The sequence below is a fragment of the Eleutherodactylus coqui genome, chromosome 7 (genome assembly GCF_035609145.1).
Source record: "Eleutherodactylus coqui strain aEleCoq1 chromosome 7, aEleCoq1.hap1, whole genome shotgun sequence".
NCBI lineage: Eukaryota > Metazoa > Chordata > Amphibia > Anura > Eleutherodactylidae > Eleutherodactylus > Eleutherodactylus coqui.
Genome location: NC_089843.1, coordinates 159,313,311 through 159,338,079, shown reverse-complemented (window position 1 = coordinate 159,338,079; position 24,769 = coordinate 159,313,311). Strand labels below are relative to the sequence as shown.

General features: G+C 48.6%; 1 protein-coding gene across 1 annotated transcript in view; it reads right to left on the bottom strand.

Moving 5' to 3' along the window:
- SYNPO2 (synaptopodin 2) overlaps positions 1–24,769 on the bottom strand; it is a 211,252-nt gene that overhangs the window by 31,601 nt on the left and 154,882 nt on the right. The window contains exons 2-3 of the mRNA XM_066573885.1: positions 22,380–22,531; positions 365–1,143 (exon numbers count right to left, since the gene is read on the bottom strand). Coding sequence (XP_066429982.1) covers positions 365–1,143; positions 22,380–22,531 — 931 coding nt within the window. The remainder of the gene's footprint in view (positions 1–364; positions 1,144–22,379; positions 22,532–24,769) is intronic.

Here is a 24,769-nt window from a genome sequence, read left to right as displayed (position 1 = left end):
ACAGTCTAGCACACTCACAAAATGGAAAGGATCATGTAGCTACCCAGGGCTCCACATGTTAGTGTCTGTCAAACTGTCTTCTGCAAGGCTCATCAAGCTTTTCATCCACTCTGCCTTGTAGGCTAAGAGTCCATCTCAACAAGTCTCATTTTACTGTACAATGAACTATCTATTCATCTCTTTTGCGCTTGTCAAGCCCTTTCATGAATAACACATTTCTTGTGATGACATGTAGAGAAGTTTTAGTCTTGGAGCTGTAAAGTAAAGTGCTATTAAGTAAAGATTTGTAACAATAGATTATAGGCCGTAGGACATCAGTGTCATTTTACAAAAAGTAATGAATGGCCAAATGTATACTACTTACTGGCGTGCCTGGCCCGGTGTTTGTTGGGTCTGGTGTGATCCTGCTGATCCTCCTCGCCTTGCTCTGAGTCTTCTACTGTGATTCCAAAGGCAACAGTAGAAGGAGGTTCCACCAAGTGCCCTCCTTCCTCTACAGACTTAACACACCCCTCAGCAGGCAAAGATCTGGACTTACTTTCTCTGCTAGAGCAGTCTAAGATCAGTTCAACCCTGGGGAAAGTTGCTTCTTGTGTCTCTCTTACCGGGATAATTTTTGCCTGTTGCTTGCCTGTTATCTGGAAGGTAGTAGATGCCTTCTGCATAGGTGTTTCTTTCATAGTAAGGCATGCTGAAGCATCAATTTCACTCTTTTGTACACTGTGCTCTGCTTCGGGAGAAGGGTCAGTACCTAAAAGAGTCACAGTAGGAACACCTCCACTTCCTATATGCATATCTTGTGTAAGGGACAGCTGTAATTCTACCATAGCACCTTGCCGACCTTCTTCTCTTCTTCTTGTCACAGCGAAGTCAATTGGTCTGTTGTCCTTTGGAGCTTCAATCACTTTAGGAGTAATTTTGTGGCACAGAACAATCTCTTTGTCTTTTTCGGCTTCCATCTCTCCAGTACCGCAGTCTGTCCTTGAGTAAAAAGACTGATAGTTCGTTTCAGAGATTTCACGTTCTCTGGATAGCGGTTCTGGGCCCGTACGGATCTGCAGTGTGGTACTTTCTGTGTATTCTTCCTTGTGAATGTTTTTGTCCCCGTTTTTATTCTCCACTGCTAGAGTCTTGCTAGTTGTCCTATAAAAAAGGCGAAAAAGAAACACTCTCATGATTACTTCTGATCTAAAGCTAAACACATGCATCGCATGTATACAGAAGATTATACAGTTGTCTGACCCAAAGCAGTTAGGCCGCTTTCACATCTGAGTCAGGACATCTGGTCGGAGGTGCCATCACGGATCCGGCTCAAACTACCGGAAGAAAAAGCATTGCATTCAGGCAGCTGAGCCGAAAATGGACGGACCCCATTATAGTCAAAGGGGGTCCAACCAGCACTGTTTGGTTTCTTCTATAGATGGAACCGTTCATCTGCAGGAATTCCTTTTTCCTGCTCCCCAAACAGACCATGAAAGCGAAATCCGTAACACAGATGTGAAATCACCCTAAGGCCTCATGTCCACGGGGAAAATCAGGCCCGCTACGGATTTTCCATGGAGAATCCGCAGCGGGTCCCTCCTGCCCCGCAGACATGAGGGCTGAAATTAGAATAAACTCACCTGTTGCAGGCCGTGCGTGTCTTCCCTTCTTCGCTGCCGGATCTTCTTTCTTCGGCCCGGCGGAAGCTGCGTGCCGCGCGCATGCGCCGGGCACATCCGCCGGGCCGAAGCAAGAAGATCCGGCCGGGAAGAATGGAAGACACGCACGGCCTGCAGCAGGTGAGTATATTCTGATTTTAGGTCTCCCGCGGATCCGGACGGCTTCCATAGGCTTCAATAGAAGCCTGCGGGAGAACCGCACTAAAATGGAGCATGGTCCGAATTTTTTCCTGCACGCGGATCCACAGCTGCAGGGAAAAATGACATCCGCAGGTATTTAACTACCTGCGGGTGTCTAATGCATCCATATGGGACGCGGATCCGCGTGCAGGAAAAACGCTGCGCATTTTAAATTAGAATTTGCAAGTGGACATGAGGCCTAGGCCTCATTTAGATGAGTGTTTTTTCCAGCGCACGAATAGGCGCGCAAAAAGATTGCGTCTACTAGAACCAATGCTTTACTATGAAAGTGTTCACATGTATGTTTTTTAGAGGTGCAAAATAATTACCCCTGCTAAAGATAGGACATGCTACTGAACTCGCATCTAAGGTCCATGATGCGTGCAAACATAGGACCTGTCCTATCTTTGGAGCATGCTTTCCATAGACTCCTATCACTCAGATCGTGTGAACGGGCTACTTCAAATAGCTGAAATTTACCCGGTCATGCGATTTTTTTTCACACGCGAGGGGCAATCTTTTTGCGCGCCTATTCGTGCGCGGAAAAAATGCTCGTCTGACCGAGGCCTTAAATATTTACTAAAAAGATAATTCTGTATTATTTTTTCTCGTTGTGTAATTGTCATTAATAAAAGTGAAATATACGTTGTATACAGTATATGCCCCATATACACATTTGAATAGAAATTAAAGAATTATTCCGCAACCAGATGCTCTGAGGTCTAATAATGAAATAAATTTACAGATCTGTTTCCATAACTTCCAATATTGTGGAAAAAAAAACCAGGTACAAATATCCTCTTCCCAGTCATCCTATATGTGATTTCTCCATGGTAGGTGTGGAAAGAGTAGTTGCAAAGACGGTTCGCATACTCGTATAAAGTATTAGGGCGGCTTCAGATGACCCTATTTGCACACGTTTATGCAAATTTGCTTGTGCAACACGCAGAGAATAGAACCCATTCTCATAAACGTTTTTTTTGCAGGCATTACCCCAAAAATAGGACCTACTCTAGCTTTCTACGTATTGCGCAGCAAGGGCACCTACAGAAATCTATGGTAGGTGTGCAAATGCACACTCAATATGTACAGAAATACGCAATACCCTGCGCAAAACTGCGGGGAAAAAAAAACACATGTGGATTTCAATAGGCTAAATAGCCTTTTAAATCATGTGAATTGGTCCTGTGTCTGTAAAAAGGACAGTACTATGCACCGTTACACGTGCAAATCTACCTCATCAAACCTTGTTCACTGCGCAAATATGTTGCGCTGTGGCGAGCGTATTAGAGCATAAAGTCATCTGAATCAATCCTTAGTCTGGGATGAATAGCTCTTATATAGAATCAGACTTTACTTATCCCCTTATCAGGAAATATTTTACGTACCAATTACTGAGCATGTGAATATTGAGACTAGATCATTGCAGGATCACTAATACTGCAAACGGTAGGAAACAACTGTTTTATAGTACAAATGACAGGGACCCTAAACCAGGGGTACCCACAGGCTCCCCTCCCCATCACTGTTAACATTAGTCTGAGAGACAGCATACCGAGCAGCTTAAAAAACTCTTCCTTAAAGGGGTTGTCTCGAGGAAGCAGTGAATTTTTTTTTTTTGCCCAGTCCCCCTAATTAAGCATACATTACTAAGCCCCCCTGTAAATGACTTTTCTAGCTGGTTTGTACTTACAGTTCCAGCGTTTCAGCAACTTATAAAAATTTTCCCAAGATGGCCGCCGGCTCTTTTCCCATCGCTTGCTGTAGCCCGACGTGCGCGCTCCCGAGACGCTACCAGCTGTGTCTCCCTGACAACCAGACGCCCCGCAGCCGCCGACCGGACCCCTGGATTGAACGCGGCCGACCACGGCACACCGTCACCCACCGCCAGGCAGCAGGTAACCGGCGCTAGACCCCTGACAACAGACGAAGGCCCCCCGACCCAGCGGCAGCCCCCCCGGCCCAGCGGCAGCCCCCCCCCCGGCCCAGCGGCAGCCCCCCCGGCCCAGCGGCAGCCCCCCCCCGGCCCAGTGGCAGCCCCCCCGGCCCATCACTTACCTGGGCGGCAGGACGGCGGGACGGCAGGATGGCGGGACAGCTGGGCGGCTTCTCGGGACAGCTGGGCGGCTCTGCACCTTCCTCTAACAGAGGATGGTACAGAATGGCCGCTCCAGCGCGCTCCCGAGCAGTGACAGCTCGTCTGCGCATGCGCAGAAGAGCTGTAGCGGCGAGCACACTGAAGCGGCTCGTGCTGAGAGGAGAAGCCCGGACTGCGCAAGCGTGTCTAAAAAAGCAAGCTGCCAGCGAATTTAGACGGAACCATGGAGACGGGGACGCCAGCAACGGAGCAGGTAAGTGAATAACTTCTGTATGGCTCATATTTAATGCACGATGTATATTACAAAGTGCCTTAATATGGCCATACAGAAGTGTATAACCCCACTTGATTTCGCGAGATAACCCCTTTAAGGAAGCTGTGTTCTCCCCATGGTGATCGGGCAGAGCGCTGATGAAGAGAAAACTGTGTGACAATTCTCACCTCTATGATCAGTGCAGGGAGGAAATAGGAAGGTGAACAGCCTTACAGGGTTTCTGTCGTATAAAAAAAAAAATCTATACTTACCTATTCCTCCCCAAGCAGCCTTCTTACCAGATCTTCACCTCACCAATCTTCTCCTGTCTTCTCCAGTCCCCCCGGGTCACTTCACCACAAGCCGTCTGGATCCTCTTCTTCCTGTTTTGGAGTGTCCATTAGCTGCAGTTCACTTCCTGCAGGGCAGAGAACACTACGAGTGACGTAGCATTCCCTGCCTAGTAGGGAATGCTGATCCTCGGCAGCCTGCTTTAGCGTGACTGAACATTGTCTCGCTGCAAACGCTTCATATACTATATGAAACACTAGCGGCTGGATATTGCTTCTCACCGCTAGTGTTTCATGTAGACTCTCCATGTATTCAGTGCATTCCTAGCAGCTCAATGTGCGTAATGAGAACTATACGCCAGGTAAACTTACGTCCTTTGGATGGCACAACCTTGGACTGCCTGCCTACTGCTGTAACAGCGGTAATAGGCGACAACACCGATCCCCGCTGTTAAACCCCTTACATGATATGATCAATGAAGATTGCTGCATGTAAAGGATTCACAGGAACCCTTCGATTATTAAAACTGAATTTTTTTGAACATCAAGCCATGAATTTTCAGGGATTCAATTCTACTTGTCTCTTCCCGCTTATATCGTTACTGTACGGTCACACCATATCGTCTGAATTCTGGGATGGAATACAAACACATGTGTAGTGGCCCAGCACATCATCCTGGTCCCCTCCATAAATGTCATACATGTTTGTCTCATGTGCACTGTGCAAGCCTGTCTTGTGATTTTCAGTGTGTGTGTTGCACAGCTGCAGTGCTTGAGAGGTTAACTCTAATAAAATCATTGCCTGCATGTAAATGTATCATTCTGTCATGTCATGTGGTATGAGTGAGGGTATAAATAGGAATGACTGAGAGTAGGAAAGGGTCCATCTTCTGAAGTTGCAAGAGTACCACCTGACACAGAGCTACATGGAAGCACCTTCAGCTTCCTTGTGGTGAAGATGGAAGCGGAGGAGAGATATCCTGTAGCGACTGAATTTCGGATATGAGTGGAGTGAGCCCAAAGCATAAGAAAGAGCATTCATAAGTAATTCTATAAGACAAGGCCAGTGCAGAGGTACTAATTAAAGTCTTCAAATTTTCCTACGCAGCCGTCCAGAGCTAGGATCCCCACATAAAAGTATGCTGCTAAGTTAGGCTGCCTATCCACGGGCGGGTTTTTATTGCGTTCCCCGTGGCGATAATCCGGCCCCGGGGAACGCAGTAAAAACTCTCCATATCGTTGCTATGGAGAGCGCTTCCCCCCAGTCCATGAGTGGAGAATCAATGCAATTCTCCGCTCGCGGCTGGCAAATCGCAGCATGCGCCGTGTAGCATACCGGTGTGTAGGAACGGTGGTGTCAGCCATGACAACTACTACCCCTATCCTCCTGTTTATTGGCATTTCCTATCCTAGGGGTGTCTTTGGTGGCCGCAGTTATACTCTGGCCTTGAGTGCGTGTCATCCCTCAGGGAAAGGAGTCTGGTAAGTGCCGCCGTGACAAGCCATTACTTAACCCTCCCAGCCCCCGACATATGCCAGGTCCTCTGGGACACTGCACATGTATTACATAATTTGTATATACATAAATTCAAAAAAACACACAGATTGTTGAGTTTGCTATAGCCCCTAACTTGGGAATTATAACTAGCATGATAATTAAACCCTGTCCATTACCCACCAATGAAGGTCCCCCAAAACAAGAAGAAATACCTCCTTATGGAACAATTCAAGTCCCACCTATTTTTCAAAAAGATTCACATGGCAGTCCTACAGAAAGTGCAACTGTTGGCTTGTATACGAGTTGTGCTCAGTGCTGTATAAAAACATGAAAAATGTCATACTCACCTCACCCAATCCCCCACAGCTCCTTGGTTCCCCACTGCAGGAGCTGCGGGAGGTCAGTTAATGCAAGTATGACCTTTTTTATTTTTTATATAGCACTAAGCACATTTCAATTTATTTTTTTATCTCCCAAGACTACCCCATTAAAGCAGTTACCTGGCCATTTAAAATTGATGGCCTATCTTTAGAATAGGTCAAAAAAATTAGATCAGTAGAGATTTGAGTCTTGGCACTCTGCGAATCGGCTGTTGAAGGGGGCTTTGTATCCTCTTTATTGTGTACACTATTTTGTACATCAGTGCCGTCACATTCATAGTGGCTGTACATGGCATTGCAGCTTCGACGCATGGATAGGCCATTCATTTTAAGTAACAGGATGATAACCCCTTTAAGACTCAGAGTTGTCTGGTATCCATGACTGTTGATACCAATACTATATTCTTTTCTATATATTATAGTACTGGCAAAATGAATTGGAGTGGTTATCTTCAATACATTTTTTTCTTCCAAATGCATGAAATATTAGGTTTGCTTTCTTCATTGTCATTTTTATTCATGCTTCAATCATCTAATCAACTGAGCAGCACATTTTCCATTTTTTCAACTGAAATGCATCAGAGGCAAAAAAAAATTGCTTAATATGAGAAGCAGTGAACTTTCAGTTCTACGGTAATCAATTCCCATGTTGTAAACTTGCCTGGGTAGAAAACAAGCAGCGTTCTGCTGCTGTTGCCTCCTTAAAAGGCCGTGAACATTTGAGGATACATACTGTGCTGACAATTACTCCCGTTGCCAGCCAAGCCTCATTTATCAGGGAACCTTCACTGTATTAACTCATTTTAAAGTTGGCAGACAAGAAGACACTGCTTAGTACTGCTTGTGTCAAGCACAGAACATGAGCAGCTAGACAGTGCAGATTACATTTGCCACCATTACAGTACATATGCATTTCACTAGACAGTAGCTGGAAACTAAGTTTCATCAGAAGAGGTTTTGTTCATTGCTCTTCGACCATTCAAAATCCAGCCTAGGATCCCAACATGTGGATATATAGGTTTACATGGCTTCCAGCATTCAAAGTGTGATATTTTTGGTCTATCCTCATTTTAAAAAAAAGTTTTTTATTTTCTTGAGCACATTGTTACTGTTTTTCTTTTACATGACATGGTATGTGGGGAACAGATCCACTTTGGAACCATTTGTGAACGTATAATAGTGTGAATGTGAATGTACATGCCGTAGCTGTGTGTAACATATGTGGTTGTATTCATCACTGCTTTTACCCGCTATATGTTAGGCTATGTTCACTCTACAGCGGATCTATTTTCCAATAACTCCAAATGGACACTGACATACCCAAATGACATTAATGAAGTCTGTTGTTGTTCCATATGGTCCTAGTGTTTTTGATGGCAAGTGTAGTTGCTTGGCATTGCAGGTCAACATGAGATACCATAGCGCCATCCGACCAGGTGAGCAACATCTTGGCCTGAATGGAGCCATGGGATCTTGGTGCAAATGCAATGCTATGGCTCTCCTCCCATGTCTACCTGAGGCTCCAGGCCCAGTGAGACACTTGACATTTCCTTCAAGGACCTTTAAAGGGGAACTGCTCCAGGATCCCAGCGTGTGGTTAGCAGTCCTTGCAGTAAGTTTCCTGCCTATTTTCCTGTTTGCATTTTTAGTGATACCCTATGTTTGACGTGGCTTGCTTTACTGTTAAACAAATTCACTCCAAGTTCTAATTCTGTCAGTATCAAAAAAAAAGTGACTCTGGGAGAAATCACATCCATATTCAATGCAGGAGGCCTCACACACATATCTCGCTAGGCAGTACAGTGCTTTCCAGTATCTATGGGATATGGGAACAGAAGACCCACCAGAGTGTCTGTGTTAATACCATGACACCGGAGACAGCACCTTCCCTGGGCTCGTGAGGTTACTAACTGTACCCTAGAGAACTGGCAACATGTAGCATGGTCCAATAAGTCACGGTACCAATTGTTTCTGGCTAAAGGTAGGATTCATGAAGCCATGCACCCCAGTTGTCAACAAGGCACTGGGCAGGCTGGTGGTGGTTCCATACTCATGTGCCTAAACATGTCATTGGTATATGTCCATTACATTTCACTGCTTGGTGACCATTTGCAGTCCTTGATGGAGTTCATGTACCCCCACATTGATGAGATATTCCAGCAGAATAATGTACTGTGCTATCAGGCCCAAATTGTGCAGAATTGGTTCGAGGAGAATTCTGGAGATTTCCTACAAATTATGTGGCCTATATGTTCACTAAACATGAGCCCAATCTAACAGCATTCTCGGGAGATCCTACAAATGAGGTTGTCTACATGTTCACCTGACATGAGCCCAATCGAGCATTTAAAGGACGTGGTAGAGAGGTCCTTTCGCACCTGAAATTCTACACCTACAAGTACGATGGAGCTATCCAGACAACACGACTCAACATCCCTCCAGACGTCTCCCATCAAAGAATCGATGCCACATCAAAATGCTGCCCTGTTCCGGGCCAGAGGGGGCTCTTAACGATATTAATTTCTGTCCTGTGACTTTTGGCATGTCAGTGTATAAGTCATGGGGAAATTAAAATGCGCATAACATGAAGCGGAGGAGAATGATACCGCAAGCGGTAGAAACTAGGATTCACATAGGAGAAAACTGTTACATTACAAAGATGATGTTCATATTTTTGATGATTTTATATTGCTACCTACAGATCTTTTTAACCAGCAAACCTCATTGCAGATAGTTCTTCTAATCAATAATTTAGATGCCTTAAAAAGACAAAGTACAGAGTAAGGCCTCAAGTCCACGGTCATGCACAGATTCCGCATGGGGAATCCTGCACGAAATCCGCCCATGCACGTGACCAGCGACCCTGCGTACCTGTCGACTTTATTCTTCTGTACCGCAAATGTGTACGGAAGTGCCGACTGGTGCACCTGTGCATATGTGCAGTACAGTTTTTTTTTAACTCCTGCTTTCTTACGGAATCCGTGGCTGGTCTGCAATGTCCATTGCAGATGGGCCATGAATCAGTCAGCTTTCATTGACTTCAGTGGAAGCCGTCCATGCGGAAATCACAGTGAAAAAGAGCATGCTGCGTTTTTTCCACTGCGAGCGGAAACCGCAATTGGTTTCCGCTCGTGTACATGAGAAATCATTTTTCCGTAGCATGCTGTGGAAGGTTATTGCTGCGGAATCCAGAGCGGAACACCTGCTCTGGATTCCACAGCAAAAATCCGCCCGTGGACATTGGGCCTAACAGTCCAATAAGTCCAGACCCCATCTGTGTACCCTCCGAAATTGAAAAAAGTTGACAAGAGGTACCATGAACCCTGCAAACATTGTAACAGGACTTTGCTGACAGTATGAGACTGCACTCTTAAGATAATGAATACCAAAAGAGCCCAGCAGAAAATCAACCAAGTAAATAGACCCCGAGAGATTTTATGTTGCATTGCAAAGTCTATAGTCTATAGTTTTTCACAAGGGTCATAGAGCCTTTCAAGACAATAACTTGACAATCTTCTATGTGAGCAATAGACTGTATTTATAGTAATATATATTCCAAAATAAAAAGAAAATCAACCATGCCATCGGCCTTCTCCAAACACAAATGAAGGCAGGACCCAGAACTGTGAGCCATCCTGTCTACCTCGAACTTATTTTTCACTCTATAAGACGCCCATTGCTTCCCCTCCAAGTGGGGGGGAAAAGTCAGTGCGTCTTAGAGAGTGAACATGCCAATTGTTTGCACGATCACGAATTTAACGCATGATCGCGAGTTTAACGCGCGATTGAGCCTCAATCAGGCAAAGAAACCCGTGATCAGTTAGGAGAGCAGTTCTCTCTCCTTTGCACTCCTGCCCGTATGTACTGCTAATTGGTGGCTGCTGCTCCCCCACTTTCACCAATCGGATTCTTCCGTTCCTCGGCCCGTTCATGATTGCCACTGTCACTGAGCTCCGGTGTTTCAGAGCCCTGATGCTCCTTCTACTCCGTCACCCAGTACCATCTTCTGCACTGTCCCTGGGTGAGTTCAAAATATTTTTTCCCTATTTTCTGCCTCTAAAACGTGGGTGCGTCTAATCATCCGGTGCGTCTTATAGAGCAAAATATATGGTACTTACTATTTATAGTTTTTTTAATTCTGGAATTTGTTTGGAAGTTTCCATTGTGTACCAGTAATAGTGCCACACAATGCTCAAAGAATACTGTCATACAATCCTCAAATGTGAGCGCCATGCAGTGCTCAAATTATTGTGCCACACAAACTGCATATAATGTTGCTACTAGAGATGAGCGAGCACCAAAATGCTCGGGTGCTCGTTACTCGGGACGAAATTATCGCGATGCTCGAGGGTTCGTTTCGAATAACGAACCCCATTGAAGTCAATGGGCGACCCGAGCATTTTTGTATTTCGCCGATGCTCGCTAAGGTTTTCATGTGTGAAAATCTGGGCAATTCAAGAAAGTGATGGGAACGATACAGCAACGGATAGAGCAGGCGAGGGGCTACATGTTGGGCTGCATCTCAAGTTCCCAGGTCCCACTATTAAGCCACAATAGCGGCAAGAGTGGGCCCCCCCCCTCCCAACAATTTTTACTTCTGAAAAGCCCTCATTAGCAAAGCATACCTTAGCTAAGCACCACACTACCTCCAACAAAGCACAATCACTGCCTGCATGACACTCTGCTGCCACTTCTCCTGGGTTACATGCTGCCAAACCCCCCCTGCACGACCCAGTGTCCACAGCGGTAGGCGAAAACCATTAATCGCTTTGGTTAATGTGGCTTAAGTGGTAACTAGGCCTGGAGGCAGCCCAGTTGAACGAAAAATTGGTTCAAGTTAAAGTTTCAACGTTTTTAAGAGCATTGAAACGTATAAAAAATTTTAAGAAAAATTATATGAGTGAGCCTTGTGGCCCTAAGAAAAATTGCCCGTTCAGCGTGATTACGTGAGGTTTCAGGAGGAGGAGCAGGAGGAGGAGGAGGAGGAATATTATACACAGATTGATGAAGCAGAAATGTCCCCGTTTTGGATGGTGAGAGAGAACGATGCTTCCATCCGCGGGTGCAGCCTACGTATTGTTTAGGTATCGCTGCTGTCTGCTGGTGGAGAAGAAAAGTCTGGGGAAATCCAGGCTTTGTTCATCTTGATGAGTGTAAGCCTGTCGGCACTGTCGGTTGACAGGCGGGTATGCTTATCTGTGATGATTCCCCCAGCCGCACTAAACACCCTCTCTGACAAGACGCTAGCCGCAGGACAAGCAAGCACCTCCAGGGCATACAGCGCGAGTTCAGGCCACGTGTCCAGCTTCAACACCCAGTAGTTGTAGGGGGCAGTGGCGTCACCGAGGACGGTGCTGCAATCGGCTACGTACTCCCTCACCATCCTTTTACAGTGCTCCCGCCAACTCAGCCTTGACTGGGGACCGGTGACACAGTCTTGCTGGGGAGCCATAAAGCTGGCAAAGGCCTTGGAGAATGTTCCCCTGCCTGCGCTGTACATGCTGCCTGATCTCTGCGCCTCCCCTGCTACATGGCCCTCGGAACTGCGCCTTCTGCCACTAGCGCTGTCGGATGGGAAGTTTACCATCAGTTTGTCCACCAGCGCCCTGTGGTATAGCATCATTCTCGAACCCCTTTCCTCTTCGGGAATGAGAGTGCAAAGGCTCTCCTTATACCGTGGATCGAGCAGTGTGTACACCCAGTAATCCGTAGTGGCCAGAATGCATGTAACGCGAGGGTCACGAGAAAGGCATCCTAACATGAAGTCAGCCATGTGTGCCAGGGTACCTGTACGCAACACATGGCTGTCCTCACTCGGAAGATCACTTTCAGGATCCTCCTCCTCCTCCTCTGGCCATACACGCTGAAAGGATGACAGGCAAGCAGCATCTGTCCCCTCAGCAGTGGGCCAAGCTGTCTCTTCCCCCTCCTCCTCATGCTCCTCCCCCTCCTCCTCAACGCGCTGAGATATAGACATGAGGTTGCTCTGACTATCCAACGACATACTGTCTTCCCCCGCCTCCGTTTCTGATTCCACAGCGTCTGCCTTTATGCTTTGCAGGGAACTTCTCAAGAGGCATAGCAGAGGAATGGTGACGCTAATGATTGCAGTATCCCCGCTCACCATCTGGGTAGACTCCTCAAATTTTCCAAGGACCTGGCAGATGGCTGCCAACCAGGCCCACTCTTCTGTAAATAATTGAGGAGGCTGACTCCCACTGCGCCGCGCAAGTTGGAGTTGGTATTCCACTATAGCTCTACGCTGCTCATAGAGTCTGGCCAACATGTGGAGCGTAGAGTTCCACTGTGTGGGCACGTCGCACAGCAGTCGGTGCACTGGCAGATTAAACCGATGTTGCAGGGTCCGCAGGGTGGCAGCGTGCGTGTGGGATTTGCGGAAATGTGCGCAGAGCTGGCGCACCTTTCCGAGCAGGTATGACAAGTGGGGGTAGCTTTTCAGAAAGCGCTGAACCACCAAATTAAAGACATGGGCCAGGCATGGCACGTGCGTGAGGCTGCCGAGCTGCAGAGCCGCCACCAGGTTACGGCCGTTGTCACACATGACCATGCCCGGTTGGAGGCTCAGCGGCGCAAGCCAGCGGTCGGTCTGCTCTGTCAGACCCTGCAGCAGTTCGTGGGCCGTGTGCCTCTTATCTCCTAAGCTGAGCAGTTTCAGCACGGCCTGCTGAAGCTTGCCCACCGCTGTGCTGCCACGCCGCGTGACACCGACTGCTGGCGACGTGCTGCTGCTGCTGACTAGAGATGAGCGAGCACCAAAATGCTCGGGTGCTCGTTACTCGGGACGAACTTTTCGCGATGCTCGAGGGTTCGTTTCGAGTAACGAACCCCATTGAAGTCAATGGGCGACCCGAGCATTTTTGTATTTCGCTGATGCTCGCTAAGGTTTCCATTTGTGAAAATCTGGGCAATTCAAGAAAGTGATGGGAACGACACAGCAACGGATAGGGCAGGCGAGGGGCTACATGTTGGGCTGCATCTCAAGTTCACAGGTCCCACTATTAAGCCACAATAGCGGCAAGAGTGGGGGCCCCCCCCTCCCAAAAACTTTTACTTCTGAAAAGGCCTCATTAGCATGGCATACCTTTGCTAAGCACCACACTACCTCCAACAAAGCACAATCACTGCCTGCATGACACTCCACTGCCACTTCTCCTGGGTTACATGCTGCCCAACCGCCCCCCCCCCCCCACAGCGCACACCAAAGTGTCCCTGAGCAGCCTTCAGCTGCCCTCATGCCACACCACCCTCATGTCTATTTAGAAGTGCGTCTGCCATGACGAGGAACCGCAGGCACACACTGCAGAGGGTTGGCACGGCTAGGCAGCGACCCTCTTTAAAAGGGGCGGGGCGATAGCCCATAATGCTGTACAGAAGCAATGAGAAATAGAATCCTGTGCCACCGTCATCAGGAGCTGCACATGTGGGCATAGCAATGGGGAACCTATGTGCCACACACTATTCATTCTGTCAAGGTGTCTCTGCATGCCCCAGTCAGACCGGGCTTTTTAATTCATAGACACAGGCAGGTACAACTCCCTATTGTGAAGTCCCTGTCGACCGACAGCATGGGTGGCTCCCTGGAACCCACCGGCGATACACAAAAATATCCCATTGCATTGCCCAACACAGCTGAGGTAGTAATGTCGTGCTTAATGCAGGTGGGCTTCGGCCCACACTGCATGCCCCAGTCTGACTGTGGTTCTTTACAAGTGGAAACAGATGCATTTATAATTCGCTGTGGACCCACAGCATGGGTGGGTGCCAGGAAGCCACCGGCGGTACATAGAAATATCCCATTGCATTGCCCAACACAGCTGAGGTAGTAATGTCGTGCTTAATGCAGGTGGGCTTCGGCCCACACTGCATGCTCCAGTCAGACTGGTAATATGTACCTTAACAGTAACCGCGTTGGTGGTAATGTGGTGGTGACTGCGGACCTAGTAGCGCGGTTTTATTTTGTTTGTTTTTGGAATGTGGCCAGGATTAAGTGGGCCGAGGCGGGGGATGTTTTGGAGGCACTACGTGTCCTCTCCACATGTCCGTGGTTATATGCACCTTAACAGTAACAGCGTTGGTGGGAAATGGCCTCGCCGCCATCATGTCTTTGGGAAGCCTCTGTTTCCACACCCCAGAGACATACCATTAGCAGCGGTATAGGCAGAGCCCAGAATTAGTAACATTTCAGCCGTAGCATTAGCGACAGGCCCCACTAACATATCACTAGCAGCATTATAGGGGAGCACAGTCTTAGTTCCATTTAAGTCATTGTAGCAGCCTACACAGGCCCCAGGAACAATTCCGAAGCAGCAGTATAGTGGGAGCGCAGTCTTAGTTCCATTTCAGTAGCTGCAGTATAGCCAAGGCCCAAGTTACATTTATGTAGCTAAAGTGTAGGCCAACCCCGCACACACTTCTGTACCATGAGTGCAGGCGAAGAACATAGAAATTGCTATGATTACACTGTAGGTGAGGGCCCCAAAACATTGGTGTACCAACAGTACTAATGTACCTCAGTAAAAATTGGCCATGCCCAACCAAGATGGCAGGTAAAACCCATTAATCGCTTTGGTTAATGTGGCTTAAGTGGTAACTAGGCCTGGAGGCAGCCCAGTTTAACTAAAAATTGGTTCAAGTTAAAGTTTCAACGCTTTTAAGAGCATTGAAACATATAAAAATTGTTTAGAAAAATTATGAGTGAGCCTTGTGGCCCTAAGAAAAATTGCCCGTTCAGCGTGATTACGTGAGGTTTCAGGAGGAGGAGCAGGAGGAGGAGGAGGAATATTAGACACATATTGATGAAGCAGAAATGTCCCCATTTTGGATGGTGAGAGAGAACGTAGCTTCCATCCGCGGGTGCAGCCTACGTATTGCTTACGTATCGCTGCTGTCCGCTGGTGGAGAAGAGAAGTCTGGGGAAATCCAGGCTTTGTTCATCTTGATGAGTGTTAGCCTGTCGGCACTGTCGGTTGACAGGCGGGTACGCTTATCTGTTAAGATTCCCCCAGCCGCACTAAACACCCTCTCCGACAAGACGCTAGCCGCAGGACAAGCAAGCACCTCCAGGGCGTACAGCGCGAGTTCAGGCCACGTGTCCAGCTTCGACACCCAGTAGTTGTAGGGGGCAGAGGCGTCACGGAGGACGGTCGTGCGATCGGCTACGTACTCCCTCACCATCCTTTTACAGTGCTCCCGCCGACTCAGCCTTGACTGGGGAGCGGTGACACAGTCTTGCTGGGGAGCCATAAAGCTGTCCAGGCCCTTAAAGACTGTTGCACTGCCTGGGCTGTACATGCTGCTCGATCTCCGCACCTCCCCTGCTACCTGGCCCTCGGAACTGCGCCTTCTGCCACTAGCGCTGTCGGATGGGAATTTTACCATCAGCTTGTCCGCCAGGGTCCTGTGGTATAGCAACACTCTCGAACCCCTTTCCTCTTCGGGAATGAGAGTGGGAAGGTTCTCCTTATAGCGTGGGTCGAGCAGTGTGTACACCCAGTAATCCGTAGTGGCCAGAATGCGTGTAACGCGAGGGTCACGAGAAAGGCATCCTAACATGAAGTCAGCCATGTGTGCCAGGGTACCTGTACGCAACACATGGCTGTCTTCACTAGGAAGATCACTTTCAGGATCCTCCTCCTCCTCCTCCTCCTCAGGCCATAAACGCTGAAATGATGACAGGCAAGCAGCATGGGTACCGTCAGCAGTGGGCCAAGCTGTCTCTTCCCCCTCCTCCTCATCCTCCTCATGCTCCTCCTCCTCCTCCTGAACGTGCTGAGATATAGACAGGAGGGTGCTCTGACTATCCAGCGACATACTGTCTTCCCCCGGCTCTGTTTCCGAGCGCAAAGCGGCTGCCTTTATGCTTTGCAGGGAACTTCTCAAGATGCATAGCAGAGGAATGGTGACGCTAATGATTGCAGCATCGCCGCTCACCACCTGGGTAGGCTGCTCAAAGTTTCGAAGGACCTGGCAGATGTCTGCCAACCAGGCCCACTCTTCTGAAAATAATTGAGGAGGCTGACTCCCACTGCGCCGCCCATGTTGGAGTTGGTATTCCACTATAGCTCTACGCTGCTCATAGAGCCTAGCCAACATGTGGAGCGTAGAGTTCCACCGTGTGGGCACGTCGCACAGCAGTCGGTGCACTGGCAGATTAAACCGATGTTGCAGGGTGCGCAGGGTGGCAGCGTCCGTGTGGGACTTGCGGAAATGTGCGCAGAGCCGGCGCACCTTTACGAGCAGGTCTGACAAGCGTGGGTAGCTTTTCAGAAAGCGCTGAACCACCAAATTAAAGACGTGGGCCAGGCATGGCACGTGCGTGAGGCTGCCGAGCTGCAGAGCCGCCACCAGGTTACGGCCGTTGTCACACACGACCATGCCCGGTTGGAGGCTCAGCGGCGCAAGCCAACGGTCGGTCTGCTCTGTCAGACCCTGCAGTTCGTGGGCCGTGTGCCTCCTATCTCCTAAGCTGAGTAGTTTCAGCACGGCCTGCTGACGCTTGCCCACCGCTGTGCTGCCACGCCGCGCGACACCGACTGCTGGCGACGTCCTGCTGCTGCTGACACATCTAGATTGCGAGACAGAGGTTGAGGAGGAGGAGGAGGAGGAGGGTGCTTTAGTGGAGGAAGCATACACCGCCGCAGATACCACCACCGAGCTGGGGCCCGCAATTCTGGGGGTGGGTAGGACGTGAGCGGTCCCAGCCTCCACTAAATTCACCCAATGTGCCGTCAGGGAGATGTAGTGGCCCTGCCCGCCTGTGCTTGTCCACATGTCCGTAGTTAAGTGGACCTTGCCACTAACCGCATTGGTGAGGGCGCGTACAATGTTGCAGGAGACGTGGTCGTGCAGGGCTGGGACGGCACATCGGGAAAAGTAGTGGCGACTGGGAACTGAGTAGCGCGGGGCCGCCGCCGCCATCATAGCTTTGAAAGCCTCCGTTTCCACAACCCTATACGGCAGCATCTCAAGGCTGATAAATTTGGCTATGTTGACGGTTAACGATTGAGCGTGTGGGTGCGTGGCGGCGTACTTGCGCTCCAACACTTGCGCTAGCGACGGCTGGACTGTGCGGTGCGAGACATTGGTGGATGGGGCCGAGGACAGCGGAGGTGAGGGTGTGGGTGCAGGCCAGGAGACGGTAGTGCCTGTGTCCTGAGAGGGGGGTTGGATCTCAGTGGCAGGTTGGGGCACAGGGGGAGAGGCAGCGGTGCAAACCGGAGGCGGTGAACGGCCTTCGTCCCACCTTGTGGGGTGCTTGGCCATCATATGTCTGCGCATGCTGGTGATGGTGAGGCTGTTGGTGGTGGCTCCCCGGCTGATCTTGGCGCGACAAAGGTTGCATACCACTGTTCGTCGGTCGTCAGGCGTCTCTGTGAAAAACTGCCAGACCTTAGAGCACCTCGGCCTCTGCAGGGTGGCATGGCGCGAGGGTGCGCTTTGGGAAACAGTTGGTGGATTATTCGGTCTGGCCCTGCCTCTACCCCTGGACACCGCACTGCCTCTTGCAACCTGCCCTGCTGCTGCCCTTGCCTCCCCCTCTGAAGACCTGTCCTGAGTAGGCGTTGCACACCAGGTGGGGTCAGTCACCTCATCGTCCTGCTGCTCTTCCTCCGAATCCTCTGTGCGCTCCTCCCTCGCACTTACTGCCCTTACTACTACCTCACTGCAAGACAACTGTGTCTCATCGTCATCGTCCTCCTCACCCACTGAAAGGTCTTGAGACAGTTGCCGGAAGTCCCCAGCCTCATCCCCCGGACCCCGGGAACTTTTCAATGGTTGTGCATCAGTGACGATAAACTCCTCTGGTGGGAGAGGAACCACCGCTGCCCAATCTGAGCAGGGGCCCGAGAACAGTTCCTGGGAGTCTTCCCGCTCCTGAGCATGTGTCATTGTAGTGGAGTGAGGAGGCTGGGAGGAAGGAGGAGCAGCAGACAGAGGATTCGGATTTGCAGCACTGGACGGCGCAGAACTCTGGGTGGATGATAGCTTGCTCGAAGCACTTTCTGCCATCCACGACAGGACCTGCTCACACTGCTCATTTTCTAATAAAGGTCTCCCGCGTGGACCCATTAATTGGGCGATGAATGTGGGGACGCCAGAAACGTGCCTCTCTCCTAATCGCGCAGCAGTCGGCTGCGACACACCTGGATCAGGAGCTCGGCCTGTGCCCACACCCTCACTTGGGCCTACGCGTCCTCGGCCGCGTCCACGTCCTCTAGGCCTACCCCTACCCCTCAGCATGCTGTATTACCAGTGATTTCCAAGCCAGGAAAAAGATTGGCGCAAGCCTGCAGCCAAAATAGAATTTTTTCCCTTGTTTTTCAAAAGGACAAGCCACACTGCGTGTATTCAATGAATACTACTACGTTTAATAACTGTGTTGTGGCCCTGCAAATGTGTCAGAGAACTGCAGTGATGCAAAGTTATTCGCTACAGTAGATCAGGGATTTCCCATGCAGCAAAAAAATTGGCGCAAGCCTGCAGCCAAAATAGAATTTTTTCCCTTGTTTTTCAAAAGGACAAGCCACACTGCGTGTATTCAATGAATACTACTACGTTTAATAACTGTGTTGTGGCCTTGCAAATGTGTCAGAGAACTGCAGTGATGCAAAGTTATTCGCTACAGTAGATCAGGGATTTCCCATGCAGCAAAAAAATTGGCGCAAGCCTGCAGCCAAAATAGAATTTTTCCCGTTGTTTTTCAAAAGGACAAGCCACACTGCGTGTATTCAATGAATACTACTACGTTTAATAACTGTGTTGTGGCCCTGCAAATGTGTCAGAGAACTGCAGTGATGCAGTTATTCGCTACAGTAGATCAGGGATTTCCCATGCAGCAAAAAAATTGGCGCAAGCCTGCAGTAAAACGTAGCTGGCTGCGTCTGATTATTTTTAACGTTCTGCACGCAGCACACACGTACCCAGAGCCCTGAGGACTGTCAGAGGCAGGCGAAATAGAATTTTTTCCCTTGTTTTTCAAAGGACAAGCCACACTGCGTCTATTCAATGAATAATGTATGTCTTCTGGCCCTGCCTACACAATTCTATCCCTGTAGTATTAATGCCGGGTGCAATGGTCTGCACAGCCGGTTTTGAGATAAAAAAAAAAAAATGCAACACTGCTAACAGCAGCCTGGACAGTACTGCACACGGATAGATGTGGCCCTAGAAAGGACCGTTGGGGTTCTTGAAGCCTACACTCACTGCTAACACTCTCCCTGCCTAACCACCACTTCTGTCCCTATTGCAGGGCGCAATGCTCTGCAGATCCAATTTTGAAAAAAAAAAAAAAATTACAGTGCTAACACAGTACTGCACACTATTAGATGTGGCCCTGAGAAGGACCGTTGGGGTTCTTGAAGCCTACACTAACTCCTAACGCTCTCCCTACAGCAGCTCCAGCACGATACCACTGTCCCTCAGCTAACTCACAAGGCATTTGAGCCGAGCCGCGGGAGGGGCCGATTTTTATACTCGGGTGACATCTGATCGCCCCAGCCACTCACAGCAGGGGGGTGGTATAGGGCTTGAACGTCACAGGGGGAAGTTGTAATGCCTTCCCTGTCTTTCAATTGGCCAGAAAAGCGCGCTAACGTCTCAGAGAGGAAACTGAAAGTAACTGGAACACCGCGTGGTACTCGTTACGAGTAACGAGCATCCCGAACACCCTGATATTCGCACGAATATCAAGCTCGGACGAGTACGTTCGCTCATCTCTACTGCTGACACATCTTGATTGCGAGACAGAGGTTGCGTAGGAGGAGGAGGAGGGTGCTTTAGTGGAGGAAGCATACACCCCCGCAGATACCACCACCGAGCTGGGGCACGCAATTCGGCGGGTGGGTAGGACATGAGCGGTCCCAGGCTCTGACTCTGTCCCAGCCTCCACTAAATTCACCCAATGTGCCGTCAGGGAGATATAGTGGCCTTGCCCGCCTGTGCTTGTCCACGTGTCTGTTGTTAAGTGGACCTTGTCAGTAACCGCGTTGGTGAGGGCACGTACAATGTTGCGGGAGACGTGGTCGTGCAGGCCTGGGACGGCACATCGGGAAAAGTAGTGGCGACTGGGAACCGAGTAGCGCGGGCCCGCCGCCGCCATCATGCTTTTGAAAGCCTCCGTTTCCACAAGCCTATACGGCAGCATCTCTAGGCTGATCAATTTTGCAATGTGCACGTTTAACGCTTGAGCGTGCGGGTGCGTGGCGTCGTACTTGCGCTTGCGCTTAAACTGTGGCGCTAGCGACGTCTGGACGCTACGCTGAGAGACATTGCTGGATGGGGCCAAGGACAGCGGAGGTGAGGGTGTGGGTGCAGGCCAGGAGACGGTAGTGCCTGTGTCCTCAGAGGGGGGTTGGATCTCAGTGGCAGGTTGGGGCACAGGGGGAGAGGCAGTGGTGCAAACCGGAGGCGGTGAACGGGCATCGTCCCACCTTGTGGGGTGCTTGGCCATCATATGCCTGCGCATGCTGTTGGTGGTGCCTCCCCAGCTGATCTTGGCGCGACAAAGGTTGCACACCACTGTTCGTCGGTCGTCAGGCGTCTCTGTGAAAAACTGCCACACCCTAGAGCACCTTGACCTCCGCAGGGTGGCATGGCGCGAGGGGGCGCTTTGGGAACCAGTTGGTGGATTATTCGGTCTGGCCCTGCCTCTACCCCTGGCCACCGCACTGGCTCGGCCTGTGCCCACACCCTGACTTGGGCCTCCGCGTCCTCACCCGCGTCCACGTCCTATAGGCCTACCCCTACCCCTCAGCATGGTGTATTACCAGTGATTTGATTTCCCAGGCAAGAAATAAATTGGCGGAAGCCTGCTGTTAAACGTAGCTGTCTGTGTATGATTTATTTACGTTCTCCACCCACCAGACACGTACCCAGAACGCTGAGGACTGTCAGAGGCAGGCCAAATAGAATGTTTCCCTTTTTTTTTTAAAGGGAAGGCCCACTGACTATATTCAATCAGATAAGAAATGTGTTCCACAGAACTGCAGTGTTATGTAAAGTGCAGCAGAGCGGTGATTTTTCCCAGGCAGGAAATAAATTGGCGCAAGCCTGCTGTTAAACGTAGCTGTCTGCGTATGATTTATTTACGTTCTGCACCCACCACACACGTACCCAGAACGCTGAGGACTGTCAGAGGCAGGCCAAATAGAATGTTTCCCTTTTTTTTTAAAGAAAAGGCCCACTGACTATATTCAATTAATAAAATGTCTTCTGGCCCTGCCTACACAATTCTGTCCCTGTAGTATTACTGCAGGGCGCAATGCTCTGCACAGCCGATTTTGAAAAAAAAAAAAATGCAACACTGCTAACAGCAGCCTGCACAGTACTGCACACGGTTAAATGTGGCCCTAAGAAGGACCGTTGGGGTTCTTGAAGCCTACACTCACTCCTAACACTCTCCCTGCCTAACCACCACTTCTGTCCCTGTATAATTACTGCAGGGCGCAATGCTCTGCACGGCCGATATACAAAAAAAAAAATGTGCACCACTGCAAAAGGCAGCCTCCACAGTACTGCACACTGTTAGATGTGGCCCTAAGAAGGACCGTTGGGGTTCTTGAAGCCTACACTAACTCCTAACGCTCTCCCTACAGCAGCTCCGGCACCAGCAGCACTGTCCCTCAGCTAACTCACAAGGCATCTGAGGCGAGCCGCGGGAGGGGCCGACTTTTATACTCGGGTGACATCTGATCTCCCCAGCCACTCACAGCAGGGGGGTGGTATAGGGCTGGAACATCACAGGGGGAAGTTGTAATGCCTTCCCTGTCTTTCAATTGGCCAGAAAAGCGCGCTAACGTCTCAGACAGGAAACTGAAAGTAACCCGAACATCGCGTGGTACTCATTAAGAGTAACGAGCATCCCGAACACGCTAATATTCGCCCGAGCATCAAGCTCGGACGAGTACGTTCGCTCATCTCTAGTTGCTACACAATTGCCAAAGATCAGTTTGACTTCAAAGTTGAACTTGTAGCGTTATCTCTTTACCATATTTCCTTACCTTTTTACAAACATCTGGAGGGTCTCAAGTGATTTTTCAATAAGAGCCACAACGTCTTTGTAGGGTATGTCAATGCAGTTTGTCCCATTGATAGAGATCACCTCATCTCCCTCACATAATCCTGCATTAGAAGCCTTACTTGTACTGCGAACCTAAAACAAGCCAAAAATAAATCGTGTAAAACACCGGGCTATTACAAGATTGATACTGCAATATTTTGATCTTCATGTAGAATATGACAAAGATAGCCTATGTACAAGGTAGAACAAAAATATTGGGATATCCATCCAAAGTTACTTTTTACTGCAAAGTAATTATGTACTGATACTAATTTTACTTCAGATCAAATGACCTTGATTGCTTAGTAGCACAATAGAGAGTATTCCAGAACAAGCAGAAAAGAAACTACAAATGGTTCTATATGTATTATGTCAAAATATGTCATAGCGCTCCAGGTGCCGACTTGTTCCAGTCATTAATATCGGCACTGGACCATGTATTGCACTTGTCGGTGCAATGTCATTTGGCCCATGGTATCATTTGAGAAACACATTCCCATCTGTAGTGTTACTGATAAGAAGAAGAGATGGGGAAATGAATAACATAAAAAGGGAAAGGGAACAAATACACAAGAATAACTTGTCCGGCTAGATCAGTCATCCGCTATGATCATGATATTCGACATTCCGTCGCTATCGATAAATCCACAGATAAATGGCGAATTGGGCTGTTAGGGCGTAATAGCACTATTAGTGAGCCACGTGTTTATTTCTGGTGAGGAACAGAACTGGATCCAAACAGCCCACGTTGAGTAGAATTTAACATATCTTAGATCATCTTTAGCACACTGCTCCTCCAAATATTTTAGGTTATCTAATGATTCCAGCCTCATCAGTCTCGAAGGCAGAGTAGTAGATTTCCACCTCCTAGGGATAATCTGCCTCACAACAAGTAGAAAAAAATCTCAAAAGGGACCCCTTCGTTCAGTCTAACGAAACCGGAATGATCGACAACAAGGCAACTTCAGGTATAAGGTTAATTGGGCTCTTACACACCAAAGTGTGCAAAAGCACCAACCTCCAGCAAAAGGGGCTGAATTAATGGGCAAGACCACCAGAAATGGATTCTTGTCCCTCGATCCTACAGACACCTCCAACAGACATCCGGATACTGGGGTATATCCTAGCCAACCCAACGGGGGTCTTGTACCATCGTGTCAAGATTTTATAATCGAGCTCTTGCATGCTGCTAGAAACGTTCATTTTATGCGTCAAAATGTATGCCTTTCTCCAAGATTCCTCGGGGGACTGCAGGTCTCGCTCCCACTTAAAAAATAATTAACTTTTAAACATTTTATGGTTGAAAGTGTAAAAAAAGAATGGTACATGTATACTACTATATATTATGTATCAGCCCCTCTTGCTAGAAGGTGCTGTTTATTATCCATTCCTCATTCCTCCCTCTCAGAATTCTGGTGTTTGACATGTATGCTGTAAGACTTGTTTGAGTCGTTCTCTCACACTCCCTGAAGATGGTCTGGACAACTGATTCAGGCCATCAATAGCAAAGTCCCGGAGAACCCTTTTAAATAAGAATATTTTTTAAAAATTATGTCTTAGAGTGTGTGCATATCTGCCTTAAGTTATGTAGGGACAAGACTATTAATGAGGTCCTTTCGGGCTCTGTCATGGTGTCCGTCATTTAGCAAAATCTGCAACAGAAACACCTAACGAATCCTCCGACGCAGATGTGAACACACCCTTAAATGGTGAAAAAACATTATAAAAGTTAACTACTAGGAGATTTCCAACCCTAATTCAATGTGTTCTCTATAGATCATTATGCCCATGGTACAGGGTTTACTTAGTCAGATGCCTACTCTAGGCAATGCGATATACTCAAGATATGGTGATCTCTTCTGTAGAAAAGCGACTGCAGGCTTTGCATAATGCACTATATATAAAGCACACCAAGCGGGGTAAGAATCACTCTGACAAGTCTCCTTTAAGAGAACATCTATCAGACAGACAGCAGTCACTTCTTCTATTTTCATACACACCAGAAAGTCACTAATCATTCATATTAGAACCATATGGAAGAATGTCCACTGCTACAATTCTTCCATTACATTTATTTTAAACCTCAACACAGACTATTTTGCCAAATATGGATGTAACACGATGTTTCAGAAGTACTTAGTGCTAAGTTTGACTTTTGAAAATCATTTATAAAACATGTCTACAAAATAGTTGTTTTCCTACCGACATAAGGACTCTTTTCATTCTGTAGAACCACTGACACTTCACATTAATGAAGGAAAATTGGTACAGAAATGTTGAAGCACCATGATAAACAAGACTGTAACGTGACCCAGTAAATAAGGAAATGAC